Here is a 16,088-nt window from a genome sequence, read left to right as displayed (position 1 = left end):
AAACTATTGTGCGGTCAGAGTAAGTTTACGCATTGGATTTGGCTTCATGGAAGGTCGGAGAGGAATTTGTGGGCCATACTGGATTCGATCCGTACATCTAATGAAATATTAAAAAGTTTTGTCTCCGACCCCGTCATCTAATTTAATTGTGGGGTTTCTAGATGTGGCCCCATTTCTGCCTGTTAATATGCGGAAATTTTTATTTCATGCCTCATCTTTTACGTATAGTTTTGAAGCCCTTTCTCTTTAGTTTGCTCGCTTAAAATTATTTGAAGGAAAAAACACGTAAAATTTTCCAACCAAACGAGCTTTTGCGATTCTTTATACATCAAATTTAGGTCTTTTTAAATGTTAGAAAATATAAAAACACTTGGAAAACAAACAAAAGATATACAAACAAACATGAATGAATCATTAGTGGCGATACTTCACGTTCTAGGTAGAGTTATAGTGCCATCAAACTTGTGTTCCTCTCTCTCTCTCTCTCTCGTTTTCTCTCTCTCTCTCTCTCTCTCTCGTTCTCTCTCTCTCTCTCTTGCCAATTGGTGCGTAGCTGGTCGGACCTGTGATGCATGGACAGCACATTTCCTGTTTGATTACTGTGAGGCATTACATTTTAGTCAGCATGGAGAGTTGAAGGGATGAGGGGTGAAGTCTGGACGGCTTTCATCCCCCATGACCTGAACCACCTACCCTAAATCCGTCTCAAAAGTTGATTAGATACTCCAGGATTTCCAACTTAAATCTGCCTCATTGTTCTGAAATTTTGACTTACGAGTTTTAGTTCCATTCAAATAATGTTGACAAGATTCAGACCAATGTTTGAAATTGGACCTCAATCTATAACCAAATTAGATGCCAATGTATACTTTACATAGAAATGACATGTTTTTTATCATTTTTTATTGAACGTCCTGGTTCCGTCTATTACTTGAATCGTACAAGGTCAACCCAGTTACTTAGTTCTACTTTTTTTTTTTGCGCCAGTCAGATCAGATCCTGACAACTTGTATGAACTGGGATCCAGTTATACCCATCCGTTGCCAGCCTTAATCACCTAGCGGCGATAGCCGCGAACCAGCAATGCTTTTCCCCTGATGAGCAGGATTTTGTCAGACTGAAAACCCTGATGAGCATACGATATCATGTTAGGGTGCAGTGGTTTGGATGTGGTTAGACATAGCTCTTACCACTTCCAACTAATGGATTCTGAAACAGCACAATCAGAAGAAAACTGAAGTTGATATCTGCTAGCAAATTCAAAGGGGACTTCTGACATAATCCCGAGCAAACTGTCACTCGCTTTGGGCTTCTCTATGAAGCCTTACTGATTCTAACATCTTTAAAGCAGAAAAATCTGATGCCTTGACGTCCCCAGTCATATCGCATGTACTGATAAATTATACTCAACAGCCATTGAACATTTCACTTGACAGTTGACAGAAACGTGTGTGAGCACGGATCATATCCTGAGTGGTGGTACGCAAAATGCGAAGTGCACGACCCCCATATTTTGACTGTTTTGGGAACTAAGTGATTTTACAGTACACCCTTCAACTTAAATGTTGTGCATATTACTGTTTTGAGTCCAAAAGGATAGTACCCACATGATCGAACTGATGATACATTGTCTGTCCACCCCTCAAGCCGACCAGCTATTCCGCAGTCACAGGTTCCGTCGTTCCCATAGCTTCTCCTCCATTAATGTCGAGGTCTGAATTCTGCAATGGAGCTTCTAAAATTTAATCTGCCCCTGAGTCAATCTCCTCAGTCTCTATCGACTCAATGCTCTTTATTTTTTGAAATCTATCTCAATTATAGATGAATTGAATTATATTATAGTATATGATGCCTTATCACATTGCCCTTTCTAAGATGATTCATAGACCATACATATTGGAATAATATATCATTTCTACAGACTTTGGGGCTTACATATCATGAGTGAGATGCATCGTTCCCAAGTAAGATGGATGGTGGGTATTGTCATAAATTGGTCAGTAACAAAGTTCCATCCTTACCTGATCTACTCTTGCTTGATCATGAACTGGTAATCAACAGGAACAGCTTAAGAGAGACACAGATGGGCATTCAAACAAGATGCATTCACATATAAACCAAGAACAAGAACATCATAAGTAATCACACTAACTTGCCAATTTACAACTATCATTTACAATTTCCCCATTTTATTTTATTTGTGGCTTGCACTTACCGTGCATCCTATGCCAGTGGATTACCAAGAACAAAATTGCAGCCATGGCTGGTTATGTTGACTACATGAAACTCTTCAATAAATAGATAGGTTGCTCCCTCGAATGCTACGTTGTTGATCTGCAATACGTCTAGCCAAACGTGATGTAGAAGAGCTCGGATCCGTTGGTCTCCGGTCATAATCAGATTCAAGCGTTGGCTGGAACCACCGTTTCATGGTAAGCACACTGATACGGATTTTGCCTGATGACGCACTCCCCTGGTATGACAGATTGAGTCTCCTAAGCAAAGCACCTACTGCTTGCCCCACCCTGCTTCCAAGTTTACTAGTTAAAGGCCAAAAAGAGGAGCCAAGGAGAGACCTTAAATATGTGTGTGTGGGTGACAGCGCGTGTGTGTGTGCATGGGGGGTCTGTGTTTTGCATTTCTCTCCCTTTAGAACATAGTGCAGAAAGAAATCATAAAGATAGGAAGGAGCACCCAACAAACATAAGCAAAGATCTAAATGTCTTATCAAATGATTATAAAATCCGATGGTGGTAGGAACAGGAAAACCGCCTTCCAAAATTTTGTTGAGCAGTTTGGCAGGTAAGTCCTGAAGTATCAATTCCGGTGGAAGTCCTGACGTGTCAATTCAAAACAATGGAATCTGAACGCAAATTGTCAGAATGCCAAATCCAGTGAGTGCAACTAGGAAGCACCTTATTATTTGTTATATCCAAGGATATTGTACGGAAGGAAGCATTAATATTTTGAATCATAGTCAGCTGGTCCTTTTAAAAGCTTCCAGATTTAAATGTATTGTCAGATGTTTCTCATATCCTTTCCCCATTTTTTTTCCTTTTCCTCTGTCCAAGTCTGGCTCTGCTCTGTCATTATTTTTCCTCTTTTCCTTCTTTGCACTTTTTTTTTCTACTTCTCTTCTCTAGGTAAAACAGCATCGCCTCTGAGTATCTGTGATGCACTGGTACCGCTACCACGAGCATTGATCCACAAAATTCTCCATTTTTCTTTATCCAATTTCACTTGTTGTTATTTTCCATTTTCAACTCTTACTAATTTGCTTGCAAGAGCATCATACCATCTTTCTGTTTATTTTCAGAAGTATCTTCAGAAGTCTCACAATGCATCAAGACATCAAAATTCAACATTTATCATAAGTTGGCCAATTTTCTATCAGACAGAAGTTCCTCAATTCGTGGAATATGTCTGGCAGAAGCCTCAACTCCTACTAAGCACAATCTGGTGTTAGACTTTCATTTACACCTAAACCCCATGGTGCTGGCAATATTTAAAACAAGAGCCACGTCTACACAAGCTCAAGTTTCTTCCCTTTCCGTAGAGATACCAGATGAAACTGGTTCTTACGTTATCAAACTCTACATATTGAGATATTGACTTTGAAGCATGATAGAAACTCATAATTAATGACTAGCACATCATCAAGAAGAATCACCTTCCAGAAAGACAGACAATTTTGTCTTCCTCGGATGAAACTGGCATCTTCTCAACGGGTAATAAAATGATTATGCTGGGTATCTTTGCACCTATAGCAAATGAATGAGTTCCATCAAAGAATGAAAAGGAACAGAAAAAAGGACAAAAATGGCAAAAAAAAGAAGAAATAATATATGATTTTAAGCTTCGCGTAAGAATAGATAGGTATAACTTTCTAATGATGATTAAAATAAATTGCCTCTAGCAAGCAGAAGGAATTATGCACTAGCATGTGAGCATGATGTACCAGCAGCAAGACGATGCCTTAGGCCCTTCAGAATTGTTAACAGATAAACCTGTCATTTTTTGGGCAAATAATTAGCAGCTGAAATATAAATCAACATTATAAGTTGGATAACAAAGTGATATTCAACTTTATTTTTAATGTACTAGTGACAGAATTTGATTTCATAGATTTGCAGGTTCAAAAAATTTATTGCAAAAAACAGTGTATATTCTCAATCAAGGATTCATGAGGAACCACAATCTGACACAACAAAAGGTCCACTTAGTTACCTTATGGAAGATCATAAAGATTATGTTAGACCAAGCCAGTGAAGATACATAGAAATTATTTTTTTCCTTTAAAAAACACAAAATATTCACATGAAGTGTTCCTGTCATTATTTTGACAATTCATGCTCAGTCATCACTAGATTCCTTGATCAAGTTTTCAAACAAAAAACAAAGCAAACAAGAGGTTGACTCTGAAGTTATCATGAACACTGAATATGAAAATTTTGACAATTGAAATTCATGTAGTGCCATTTGAAAGTATCCCAACAATAACCAATAGGGAAAACCTGAATATTGTAATTTAGATGGTCTCACCTCAACAATATGAACCTGCAGTTCTGTTGCATCCACAGTTATTGGGCCTCCTTTAAAGGAGACACATGGGACAACTCCAAGTGATGCAGCTTCCTGCATTTAAGAAAAACTTGCTGTTTTACAGAAATTTGGGGCGTTTACACTCACCTACTAAGAAAAATAATATCCACATCTATAGAAGCAACATGATTAGTTATTAATTAACCTCAAGTAGTGAAAATGAACGTGGATCATATTCTCCAAAACCATCCAGCAGTGAGCATAAACTTGAATGCTTTGAAACATCAGATCCCAATTCTACACTTTCAAGAATTCTATTTCTCAAGGAAGTATCATATGGAATCTGCAGGCATCCAAGAACTTGTGAAACAACTTCAACAGTAGGCACGACACCAGATGAAATTGAATCACGATAAATGGCTAATGCCCATGAAGTCCTGCAGAGATTAAAAATATAACAGCCGTGATCAAAATAAGAAAGAAATAAAGTGGTAAACAGAGCTATCTTTCATCCTATGTTAAAATTTTGCATACTTTATTAACCAGAGAGCTATCTGTGAATGGTTTAACTTCAAGCATTAAAGGAACGATTATATTGTGTCCAAAGGATAAATTCCTTAAAGCCCAAAATCAAGCAGTGCCTCTTATCAACCATGAAAACAGTAACAGCCAACAAAAAGAAATAAACGACTGGCATTAGGCAAAAGAAACTAAAAGTAATTGTTGCTTATCTAGCAGGTGTTTCTCTGAACCTGCAACATAGACACTAAAAGAAGAACTGTTTCATGACTAGAGTAGAAAGAGACAGCTGGAAGGTGAGTCTGAGATTAAGTAAAACATGCACATACCATTTGTTATCAATCTTCGCATTGCCTGAACTAAAAGACAAAATGGGCTCACCAAGGGAAGAGGCCTTCTCAAACCTTTGCAAACAAAGACCTAAGGTTGCAGGAAATATGCATTCAGTTACTTTGGAAAGAAAGGGTCTATATAAAATGCAAAAGCTGCCAAATATTCTACAATTTGCAGAACAAGCTAACATGCATGTGTATCCTAAGCAGAAAGGTATTACCATAGCAATAAATGCAGTTTCACCTACATACAGATGGTTCTTTACATTAGTTTGGAACAAACCTTAACCTTCATCCAGAAGACCTTTTATTTGAGACTTTGTTTCGCTGTAACATGAACTATTCCTTTTAATCATTACCCAGAATAAATTTTGTCATTGTTAATTTTATCAGTTAAAGACATGCTTTATAGTGAATCAATCATGAGTCAATGTGTTTCAGAATATAAAATGTATATGTAATGTTTTATACACCAAGGGTCCCTTTGTAAGACTTGAAAACAGCTAGCTTGCATCTTAGGAAAATCTGGAACAAAAATAGGTGGAAGGGTGCATGCTGCCAACTTCTAGTCAAAAACTTGCACCTATAATTGTACTTTCAATAAGATTAGTTGTTAGAGATAAATTTAATCAAAATTTATGGAGGTCAGGATGCCCTTGGTCACTGATGAAATGAATCAAGCTCAACAAAGTTGATGATCAGGTTAGTCTTGTGAGCAGCTTACCCCCAAGCTTCAAAGGAAGAGGTTTCTGAGTAAGGCTGAGAAATCTCAATTTACTGTTTATCAAATCTGCAACAGAAGTTGCCAATCCTAATTTTCTCAAGAACTTGAACAAATCAAATTTTTCACTATTTGTTGAAAACTTGCAAAGCGAGTCTTCAATATCTAGCATGAACCTAGCAACTTTGACACGAAGAATGTGTTATTGTCCACCGCATAGGAACAGCGATTTTTTGTCTCATAAATTATGCTTTAGCATCTAATTGTCTTCCAATGATAAATCAACCATCACAACTACATTTGAAATATCTACTTTACTCTAAAATGCAGGAGACTGCAAAAAATGGCCTAATGCATTACAAGACTGAAGAACACATGATTATTTGCCCACCCAATGCAAAAATGACCGTAAAATACCACATACTTAACAGAATCTTACCAGTGAAACACTTGCACATTATGAGATTCGGTGCAATTCCATCCTTCCTTGCCTGCATAAGGAGCTTGAAAGCCAGTTCTATGTCACCTTTCCTTGAAAGAAAATAGCAAAGCTAAGTACTTCGTTGGATGAATATGCAGTTGCATCAGGTGCAAAAGTACAAACTACAATTTCTTACTTGTCACAAGCAACTAGAAGAACTGAGTATGTGATACTATTAGGAGATACACCCAAGTTCTTCATTTCGGCCAATATATCAACAGATTTTTCAAGTTGATCACCATCACCTGGGGGTAAAAAAAAAAAAGCTTATGTAACACCCCACACACCTGCTCCTTTACCATGGTACAAAGATCAAAGATTATAAGTCACATTAGAAATTCAGAATATTGAAATAGAAAGAAAATTACCGCTCATATCTTATGGTGAACAATAAGGATATCAAAGTTAAACAAACGAAAAAGGTGACAAGATAGCCAGTGGAGATCTAAAGCTCAAGTTATCTAAGTATCCCAAATTCAACACACTATTTCACCGGCTATCAGCTATATTGCTTTTCAAACATTTCAATTGTTTTACAACATCACAAAGTTACTTCCTTTGTACATGGCCTCACGGAAAATCTATTTTATTCCTAAGTTGGAATTATCTTCTCTATCATCTCTCAACATTGCAACTCACAGTCGCCACACCAGTCATTTTTTACTGAAAATTGTATGGTTCTCTAGGTATGCAGCATATCTCCACTGACAATTCTGATGAACTGGAAGGATCGTGCATGACTACAAGAGGATGACATGTACAAAATGCAATTAGAGTTGCATTGAATTAAAAATTAGTAATCAACTTTACAAAGGATGCCAAGATGTCGTTCATGTCACACTTTTGGCAAATTACAAATTGTTATAGCAAAAGCCTATGCTCTGCTATTCAATGCAAGTTGTAGTTTATATGCAGAATTCAAAGCAAAAGAAAGAAAAGGACCCCTTAGAACCAATTTTGCGCTATTGTTCCCTGTACTGTATATTGGCAATCATAAAAGAGCAAATGCGGTCACAAAATCAATCATAACAATCATCCCTACATAAGAAATAAAAGACACAGCAGCATATCCTCTTAATGGTAGCGTACAGCAAATTCTCAAGAAATTCAGGAACAAAGAGAGAAATTTCAGCAATACAAATATGTTTTCTTTTTTTAATGCAGGTGTTTTACAATCTCCCTGGCAGAGAATGTAGCTCAGAACTTAATGCCTTGTAAAGAAACAATAAGACAATTCAGAGAACTAACCCAGAATCATAAATTCTCATACCAGTGTGAGAACTGCAAACTCGCAATTTTTCTTAGTACACAATGCTAGAAGTCCTTTCCTTCAACAAATCCAAAGCTTTATTCTGCTTTAAATATTGGTGAAAGAATATGGTAAAAGCTTGTGGCTATGGATACCTAAAGCTTTTCAAGGGCAATGGCAGAAGTCTCAGTTGCTGGCTTGCTGCTCGTTGTTGTTCAATTTTCTTTGGTACCCACAACTAATAATTGACGTATCTGTAGGAAAACATATGCAACCACCAAGGCCACCTTTGCTGTTTCCTGCTATTGCTCCTTGGGCTTCCCAAGTTTCTGTCACTCTTTATTACAAGCACAGAAAAAACACAGGAAAAAAGGTATAGCCTGTGGTTTTTGTGAAAGTAAGCATCATTTGAACTTGTGATTGTCGTTTTACAGGTGTAACCCTATTACTTAAATATAACACCCTGAACTCATCAGCATGATGCCTCAGCATGTCATTTCTTAACCTGCAAAGGGAGCATGCTTCAAGAAAAAATTATTCCCCTCTAACAAAAGTGCAAGATTCATCTGGATGGTAACAACAAAAAAAAAAAAAAAAAAATCTCTTTCGGAATATAAACAAACAAAACAATCAACAACTGTCAATAAAAATAAGTATAAACCTAGTTTACTTTGCACAAGTGAAGCTTAAACAATTAAACCAATGGAGAGAAGCTATACACAAGGAGGTGATCAAAGCATTCATGGTTGATACTGATGGTAGCAACTTAATGGCCTTAATTTCCACATAGAGCTCCAATGCTTTCTGCCAATCTTTTGCCTGGAAAAAAAATGCAGAAAGTTAAGTAAAGCCCTTTCCCAACACATGAATACATGAAGCGTTGTTCAATCTCAAGCAGCTAGAAATGAACACAAGAATAAGCAGAAAGCAAGATATTGGTTGTGCAGAGTAGCGAGAAGCCAGTACATCCATAGTATGCTGAACCAAAATCATCAAAACTTTTACAAGCCACTGCCTTTATAAACAGGGGAAGCACTCTACTTCAATCCACCCTCACACATAAAAGTCATTGACAATTAAATTGTGGAATAGCATACATTGCAACAGGCCCCCATCAGTGAGCTATATGATACATTCCCAAGTTGAATGCCTTGTCTTCTTGCATTTTTCAGCATCTTGAATGCAACATCTACCTTCCCAGCATGACCGGCAACATCTATTAATGCACTAAAGAACACCTGCATCCAAACAGAGGACAGAAAATTGCTCAAACCGGAAGGTTGCAAGAATATTAATAAGTACAATACTTTGTTAGAAAAACTTTCAGACCCACTTCTCTACGAGAAACAGAAAAAGCTCTTACCTCATCAGGAAGGACATACTTGTTTTTCATGTCATCATAAATTTTTAGTGCCTGATCAAGATCACCTTTTTGGCTGCAGCAGTTTATAGCTATTGTGTAAACTTCAGGGGTGCCCTTGATGTTGTATTTGTGCATCATCTTATACACTTCAAGTGCCCGATCAACCTAAAACAGAGAAAGCTACTCCATCTTATAAATATCAAGCAGAAATTGATAATATTTCAAGTTGAAAGCATGAATGTACCTGACCAGCTTGTGAGCATGTCCTCATTAAAGCACCAACAGTCACATGATCCGGGTCTATAGGCTGTGGTTCTGCCCTCATCTCCGCCAACACATCAAAAGCACGGTCGACAGCTCCTGATTGACCGCATGCAGTAATAAGTGCATTGAAAACAACCCGATCTGGATTCACTTTCTGGACCAACAGAACATATCGTCAACAAGCAAAACTTGTAAAATAACAAGAAGAGTTGAAGGGATCTGCATAAAAGGATATTTATCTAGTAATCCCATAAAGAATAAACACCAAGCTTCTTAGAGGATATATGTGCATAGAAAAAGCCTTTTAACCTTGCTTAAAGAATACCTTAGATCTCATTATTCCATAGGCACCAAATGCCTTTGCCACTTGTCCAGCTTTTGCACAACCATCAATCAGTGCACCATATGTATGAAGATTTGGCTCAATCCCAGCACTCACCATTTCATGAAAAACCTGCAAGGATGAGTCAATAGCTTTAAAGTACATCAAGCTGGTCAAGTGAACAGTTCAGCCTCAACAAGAGCAAAACAAACATGAAAACTGAAAATAAAACTCCACAAGTAAGATCACCCAATTAGGAGCGAAAACATTGTAAAAGAGTGGCATGTGATTCCAGAAACATAGACATCAATTCAAAGGCATTGTCACCATAATAACTATATTTTTTCCCAAAGAGAATCTGATTCCCTCCAGACCAACATACAAGCATGTCATCACATCAAGCTTGGGAAAGCCACTACACCAACTCATCAAAGCATGTATGCAGTTTCATGTCCCACTTCCATTAGTTCATGAGATGAATAAAAGTGCACAACAATTGTAAGAAAAAAACTATTAGAAGCTTCACTCTGAAAGGCAAATCAGGAAACTTAAATAATACGGTCATAATGTCAAGAAGCACTAGCTCTAGTTGAAACATGAGTGAAATTGTAGCATGCTTAAAGAAAAAGAGAGAGAAAAAGAATTCATCTAGACATAAGACTATAAGAAGCTTACTTCAAACATGGCATCAACTTTTCCACTTTTAGCACAAGTTGATATTAGTGTCGTGCAGAGCTTGCAATCAGCTTTTAGTCCAGCTTCTGCAACAAGTTGCAAAACCTGAAAGGCTCCTGTTAAACATTTCAAAACAAGAAACTTAGATGGTCAAGTTTTTTTAATGAATATAAGAACCATTGTTTAAAAGGGAAAAAAAACTACCTTCAAAATCTTGCGAACTAGCACAAACAGACATAAGCATGTTAAATGTGCTAAGACTTGGCCTCTCGATCAGCTTAACAAAATGAAAAGCCTCTCTTACAGCCTTTTGAGTTTTACAGGTCATCAAGAATTTCGCATGATAGACCTAAAATAAGTTGGGAAAATAAGAACTCATCAGTATATGTGGGTGGATTGCAGATTCTTCCAAATAAAATTGTATATAGTAAAAAAAACAAAAAAAGGGCAAACGTACAATAGCCCTACCTTATCCATGTCCAGCAAGTGCCTCCTTCTCATGCTTTCTAACAGTTCAATGCATTCACTTAACCTATAATCAAAGGAGCTAAAGATTAAATGGATGGTGTATAATGTGGACAAATCAATTGTTTTCTTCATTTTTTGACAAGTGACAAGACAAAGGAATGCATTTAAATTTCAATACTACATCCTTCCAATAACCAATTAAATGGCTAAGATCAAGATCTGTACCTTCCATCTCTCAAAAGATGATTATAGATGCTGATATACTTAGTTGGATTCCTTTCATCCTTTTTGGGAATCTCAAGCAGCAGACTAGAGCAAGTTAAACTTTGATCTTTAGTATTTAACGAACTTATACTACTTTTCTCCAATTCACTCTTTGGCTTAGTGGAATAGCTGCTCTCAATGGCAGCGTTTTCTTTTTCATCAGTGAAGAGAAGGATATTTCTTTCTGTAGCCTCTGACAGTGTTAAGGAGTTACCTGTTTTAAAATAACATATTTAGTAAAAACATATAAGAAACTCAGGTACCTTCTAAATGAAAAAGAGGATTATGACCCAGCAAATACAGGACAAGTTTATCAAGAAAATTTCTTAGATGAAGAAAAACTATTAGCATACGTTTGTCATGCATAACCTGTAGCAAATAATGAATCATGTGTTAACTGTTCTACTTGTGTCTGCTGCAGATGGCTTTGCAGTGAAGAAAATCCATTTGCATTTTGTCCATTCATATTAAAATCTGCATCTGGTTTGGACCCTTCCACATGTTCTTCTTCTTCAAAATCTATAACAGGATCGGCTCCATGAAGTCCATCAGAAGATCCATTCATATTGCGGACTTGTGGTTCACCTTCTTTAGTTACTCCATCATGTGATCTGTTGCCAGCATCAGTATCTGCATCAGTAACCTCCAGAGTAATAGGAGAATAATGAAAAGCTGGTATAATTGTTGAACCCAATACAGCCCCATCCTGCTTTGTTCCTTTTGAAGCATGTGCTGAAAAATGCTCTTTTGTAACCAACAAACTATTTGAATCCCATTGACCTGAATCGCTTGACACCACATGTGGAACAACCGGTTCAATGGTTACTTCAGATAGTTCTCCATGTAGTTTTGCTTCTTCTAGACTGTCTACCAAAAGATTTTCATTTGCGACTAAAAGGATAGTGGAATCTGATTCACCAGAAACCCCAGATAGTGTAGCCGCATTCTGCATAGTTTGCTTAAAAATTTCATCAGACTGGTGGACACCAATTGAAGATGAAACATCAAAACCAAGCCCTTCTAATTGCTTCTCACAAACTTCCTCCCTTAGTCCATTTTCAACTGCTTTAGGCTCCGAAGGTGACATTTTCTTGGAATACGATAAAGAGCCATCAGCATAGTGCATTTCCTTGGCCGAATCCTGAATAGAGGTGGAAGATTCCATCAATTGTAGACTAAAATCATGTACATCAGGGCATACGTGCATGTCATTTTCCTTTGAAGACAAGGAAACCCTTGTGACTCCGGATCTTTTGGGCGCAAGACTTTCCTGGACATCCAGGTCCTGCGGAACTGAAAACTATACAGTAAGCGCAAATGTTAGAAGGTTAAAAATTAAAAAGACAATGAACAGTATTTTCAAAGCAGAAGGTTGTGGTGGGGTTGGTGTGGTGGTGGCATGGGGGTTGGAGTCCCATAATGTGAAAAGTATAGAAAAAGGATCAAACAATTGAGTAAAGGTGCATCCAACCATAGGGTTTATTGAACACAAAATTGTTGAATAAAGTTACAAATAAAGAGATGGATCACAGGCTATGCATCCAGATTCAAAAATTTGCCAATATCAGAAAAGAAAAAATTGATAGTCAATTAGAAAAGCTTTACTAATGGAACCAATGTCACCTGGTCCTCGTATGCCTCATCCAAGATACTTCCTCCTATCTAGATGCACTTTGTGGAATCATGACACATTTTTTATGTTTTTACATTAGAGTAATGGCAGTTGTTGTTACCTATTAGAGAGCCCCTGTTATCTGTGTGATCCTTCTTCATGTTACTTAGTTCTCATTGCCAGTGTCACCTCTTTGTGTTCTTCATGTCAATTGTTGTTATCAGTGTCGCCTCTCTGCTTTCATGTTATTCGGTTGTCATCATAAGAGTTTGTCTCATGCATTTGTGTACTTTCTGTTATTCAGATGTCGTCCATGCATCTGGCATGGAATGCAAGTATGCAACCTTTTACAGGTTATACCATGCAACGGTATTGCATCGGAGTTCTGGCTGAGTTTCCAGGATTCAACTATCGGGTATCTGTTGAACTATTTTTCTTTAGGCATAAGCAAGTTGGAACTTCTCATTACCAATTAAAACCATGATTTTACGTACGTTTCAAACAATATCGATCCACTTGATCCTTGCCCAGCACCATGTTTCTCCATGAACGCCAAATCACCAGCAGCAACTCTCTCTCCAAAAATAGTTGGTGCAGGTCTACTATTATGTTGAGATCAATCCTTTCAATTACCAAAATGGAGTGACGTGGTTACGTTAAAAATAAAAAAAAGATGGATCTCCTCAATTCATAAGTATCAGAACGAAAAGCCTTTGATCATGAACCCAGTCGTTTTTGGTTTGAACTAGACCCCAATTCAACCACATTTCCAATTCCTTGAGACCTAAACCCTTATCAGAAGCAATGCAACCAAGATTTCAACCTAGGCAATGCCGATTCCAGCAAGCACACAAAAAAAACATACATCTTCAAGAAACACAAAGAGGCGAAAACCATGAAATGTCAACACATCTATGACATACAATTCTATGAAATCTCAAAATAAGAGCATCAAACAACAGCATCAAGACTCGGAACTGTAGCTACTTCACCTCAGCGGATTCCGTCTCGTCCGAAGCCCTCGCTCCGCGTCCGTCTCGTCGACTCTCGCCGAAGAGGTAGAGAGGAAGCGCAGCGGCGGCTGCGGCAGCGGCAGCTACCACGAGGACGAAGGCTGGGCCCTCGAGAAGAGTGGCTTGGCAGAAGGAGCGACGGTGCCGCCGAAGCCCTAACCTCTTCCTATTGAACCCAGGGAAGATGAACCGGATAGAGTCCGGACGAGTGAGAATGAGCTCCCTGCCTCGGGACGCCGGGAAAGAGAATTGGGAAGGGAATGATGCCACGATCTGACGTTCCGCAACGCATCTCAACTCCATCGATGCTACAGAGAGAGAGAGAGAGTTGAAGTGTTTGGATTGGAGACAACAGAAAGAAAGAAGAAGAGGAGGAGAAGAACTTCAGATAGGATTCATCAGCCACATCGTAAGAGTGAGAGAGAGGATCGCGCTGATATTTTCGTGTACCTTATTCTGTCGCATGTCAATGGTCGTTATGTTTTAAGAACATAATATCTCTCTAGCGACCTACATTGTCCGTATATGACGTTCCAGTACCGCTTTTCCGTAACCATTTTAATGCCTATTTTCGGACACGGGTTTTTATTTCGTGCTAAACGGATGAAAAATATTCTTATTTTTTTCCATTGAATTTCAAAATATCAAAAAGCTACACAATTAGAACTAAAAACTGTGTGTGTAATCAGGATAAGATTTGAATATGATCGAAAACCTTCGATGTATCTACTTATTTATGTTTCCTTATTCAAGTTTTAATGCATTTTCAGCTATTGATTATTTGGATCATCAAAAGACTGAGGGATTACATTTTGACTCTTAAATGGTTAAGAAACTATATATTACATGTATAATATTGCATTTTATAACACACACAGAGATATATATATATATATATTACAAATGAGCTGCTTATACAAAAAAAAATGCAGTGAATATTACTTAAATAATATGCAAACCCAACCTTTAGAAAGACAGAACTGAGGTTAACTCATGAGACATGAGGCAAAAAAGTCTGGGGAGCAGGTTCACATTCGTCAATGGTAAAAAAGTGCGCCCCTTGAATGAAAAATCCATAAAAAATATAGTCCGTCACAGGAAATATTAACTAAAAGTGGGCCCGTTGTCAGAAATTTGTCAGGGAAAAAACCTGCCCTCCAATTTCCCCGAAGCAAATATCGCCTGAATTTTATCAAGCTATCCACTTGCAATAAAAATAAAACGATATTTTTTTGTACAAAACTGATTTCATCTTTCATGCAATTCACATCTGAAACAAGTTTGTCAACTCTAACTTAACTCCGCTCGAACTCGTTCAAGTTGGACTCAAACTCGACTCGTTTAATAAAAAAAACTCAATTTGAGTTAAGCTTACTGGATTTGAAACGAGTGAAGCTCAAGCTAATGAATTCAAACACAAGTTAAACTAGAGCTCTAGCTTAGTTGGAGCTGGCTCAAGCTTGGCCGCTGGAACCCGGCTAATGTACATCCTATTCATTTCCAGATTAGCAGCTAATTGTTCGGCTAGATTGGTTTAATGTTTTGATAATTACATTTTAACTGACAAAGTTTTATAACGTCTTTTACACATTTTTCTGTTTGATTAGAAGAAGAATATCTGACTTAGGTGGCTAACATGGATGTTTGTATCAGATTGTGTTTGGTGAAAAAACATTATATTTTTGAGAGAAACATGATACGATTATGGACATTACAACAACCAAAAGTTGCACATAAACATATCATATTTCATATGATGTTCTTAACGTATGTGCCAAAAACATGCCAATGTGAACCTTCTTCCATCTAACTTCAAAAGCGCCACGTGAATGAACCTCTTATTGGCACCCCAACTTGATCATGCCAACATTACATAACATAACATAAGGATAGCGGAGACAGGAATTTTAGCTGGTGGGAGCACTAGTTCAATAACTTTAATGTTTTAAGGAGCACCTATATATATAAACAACTAAATATATGAAATTATTAACATAAAAATAAGTAAAGTTTGTGAGGCTGATGTGGGCAACTGCCCACACTAGCCGCCATGTGGCTCCACCACACTGTGTTAACTATTGAATTTTTTCAACTTAAGGCTACATTTGCTTTTGGATCTCAAGCCATGGCAGCATGAAATCGACTATGTAAACAAACAGTGAATTTCACCAGCCAGCGGCAGAGTGGAAGGTTTGAGATCATCTAGCCTAAGGGTGTGTTTGATAGTTTTGGCTCTGAGATCCAAAAAATGATATAAAATCCG

At 37.6% G+C, this 16,088-nt stretch overlaps 1 protein-coding gene across 3 annotated transcripts; it reads right to left on the bottom strand.

Moving 5' to 3' along the window:
- Positions 1-2,086: 2,086 nt before the first annotated feature.
- On the bottom strand, positions 2,087-14,264 carry LOC116247595 (pentatricopeptide repeat-containing protein MRL1, chloroplastic). 3 transcript variants are annotated; one of them, XM_031619778.2, is made up of 19 exons: positions 13,805-14,264; positions 11,570-12,500; positions 11,162-11,414; positions 10,937-11,000; positions 10,673-10,817; positions 10,469-10,584; positions 9,797-9,925; positions 9,452-9,625; positions 9,208-9,372; positions 8,942-9,082; positions 8,564-8,663; positions 6,732-6,840; positions 6,554-6,645; positions 5,391-5,481; positions 4,748-4,979; positions 4,543-4,635; positions 3,959-4,007; positions 3,671-3,761; positions 2,087-2,525 (listed from the first exon to the last, which is right to left on the bottom strand). In XM_031619778.2, the coding sequence occupies exons 1-19, from the start codon at positions 14,126-14,128 to the stop codon at positions 2,291-2,293; spliced, it is 3,534 nt and encodes a 1,177-aa protein (XP_031475638.1). In that variant the 5' UTR covers positions 14,129-14,264; the 3' UTR covers positions 2,087-2,290. The 3 variants fall into 3 exon arrangements, with proteins under 3 accessions (XP_031475638.1, XP_031475639.1, XP_031475640.1); XM_031619779.2 differs by having other exon boundaries at positions 11,570-12,485; XM_031619780.2 differs by having other exon boundaries at positions 11,570-12,493; positions 13,805-13,944.
- Positions 14,265-16,088: the final 1,824 nt, after the last annotated feature.

This window comes from Nymphaea colorata, chromosome 2 (assembly GCF_008831285.2).
Source record: "Nymphaea colorata isolate Beijing-Zhang1983 chromosome 2, ASM883128v2, whole genome shotgun sequence".
Classification (NCBI taxonomy): domain Eukaryota; kingdom Viridiplantae; phylum Streptophyta; class Magnoliopsida; order Nymphaeales; family Nymphaeaceae; genus Nymphaea; species Nymphaea colorata.
This window is presented reverse-complemented; position numbering and strand designations above follow the sequence as displayed.

Excerpts from the sequence above, each read along its gene's own strand:
- LOC116247595 (XM_031619778.2), bottom strand. The coding sequence starts at position 14,128 with ATGGAGTTGAGATGCGTTGCGGAACGTCAGATCGTGGCATCATTCCCT. Across the intron at positions 4,008-4,542 it reads TGCAGGTTCATATTGTTGAG|GTTTATCTGTTAACAATTCT; the intron begins GTGAGACCATCT and ends AAAAAATGACAG. Across the intron at positions 2,526-3,670 it reads ATTGTCTGTCTTTCTGGAAG|GGTGGGGCAAGCAGTAGGTG; the intron begins GTGATTCTTCTT and ends ACTTGGAAGCAG.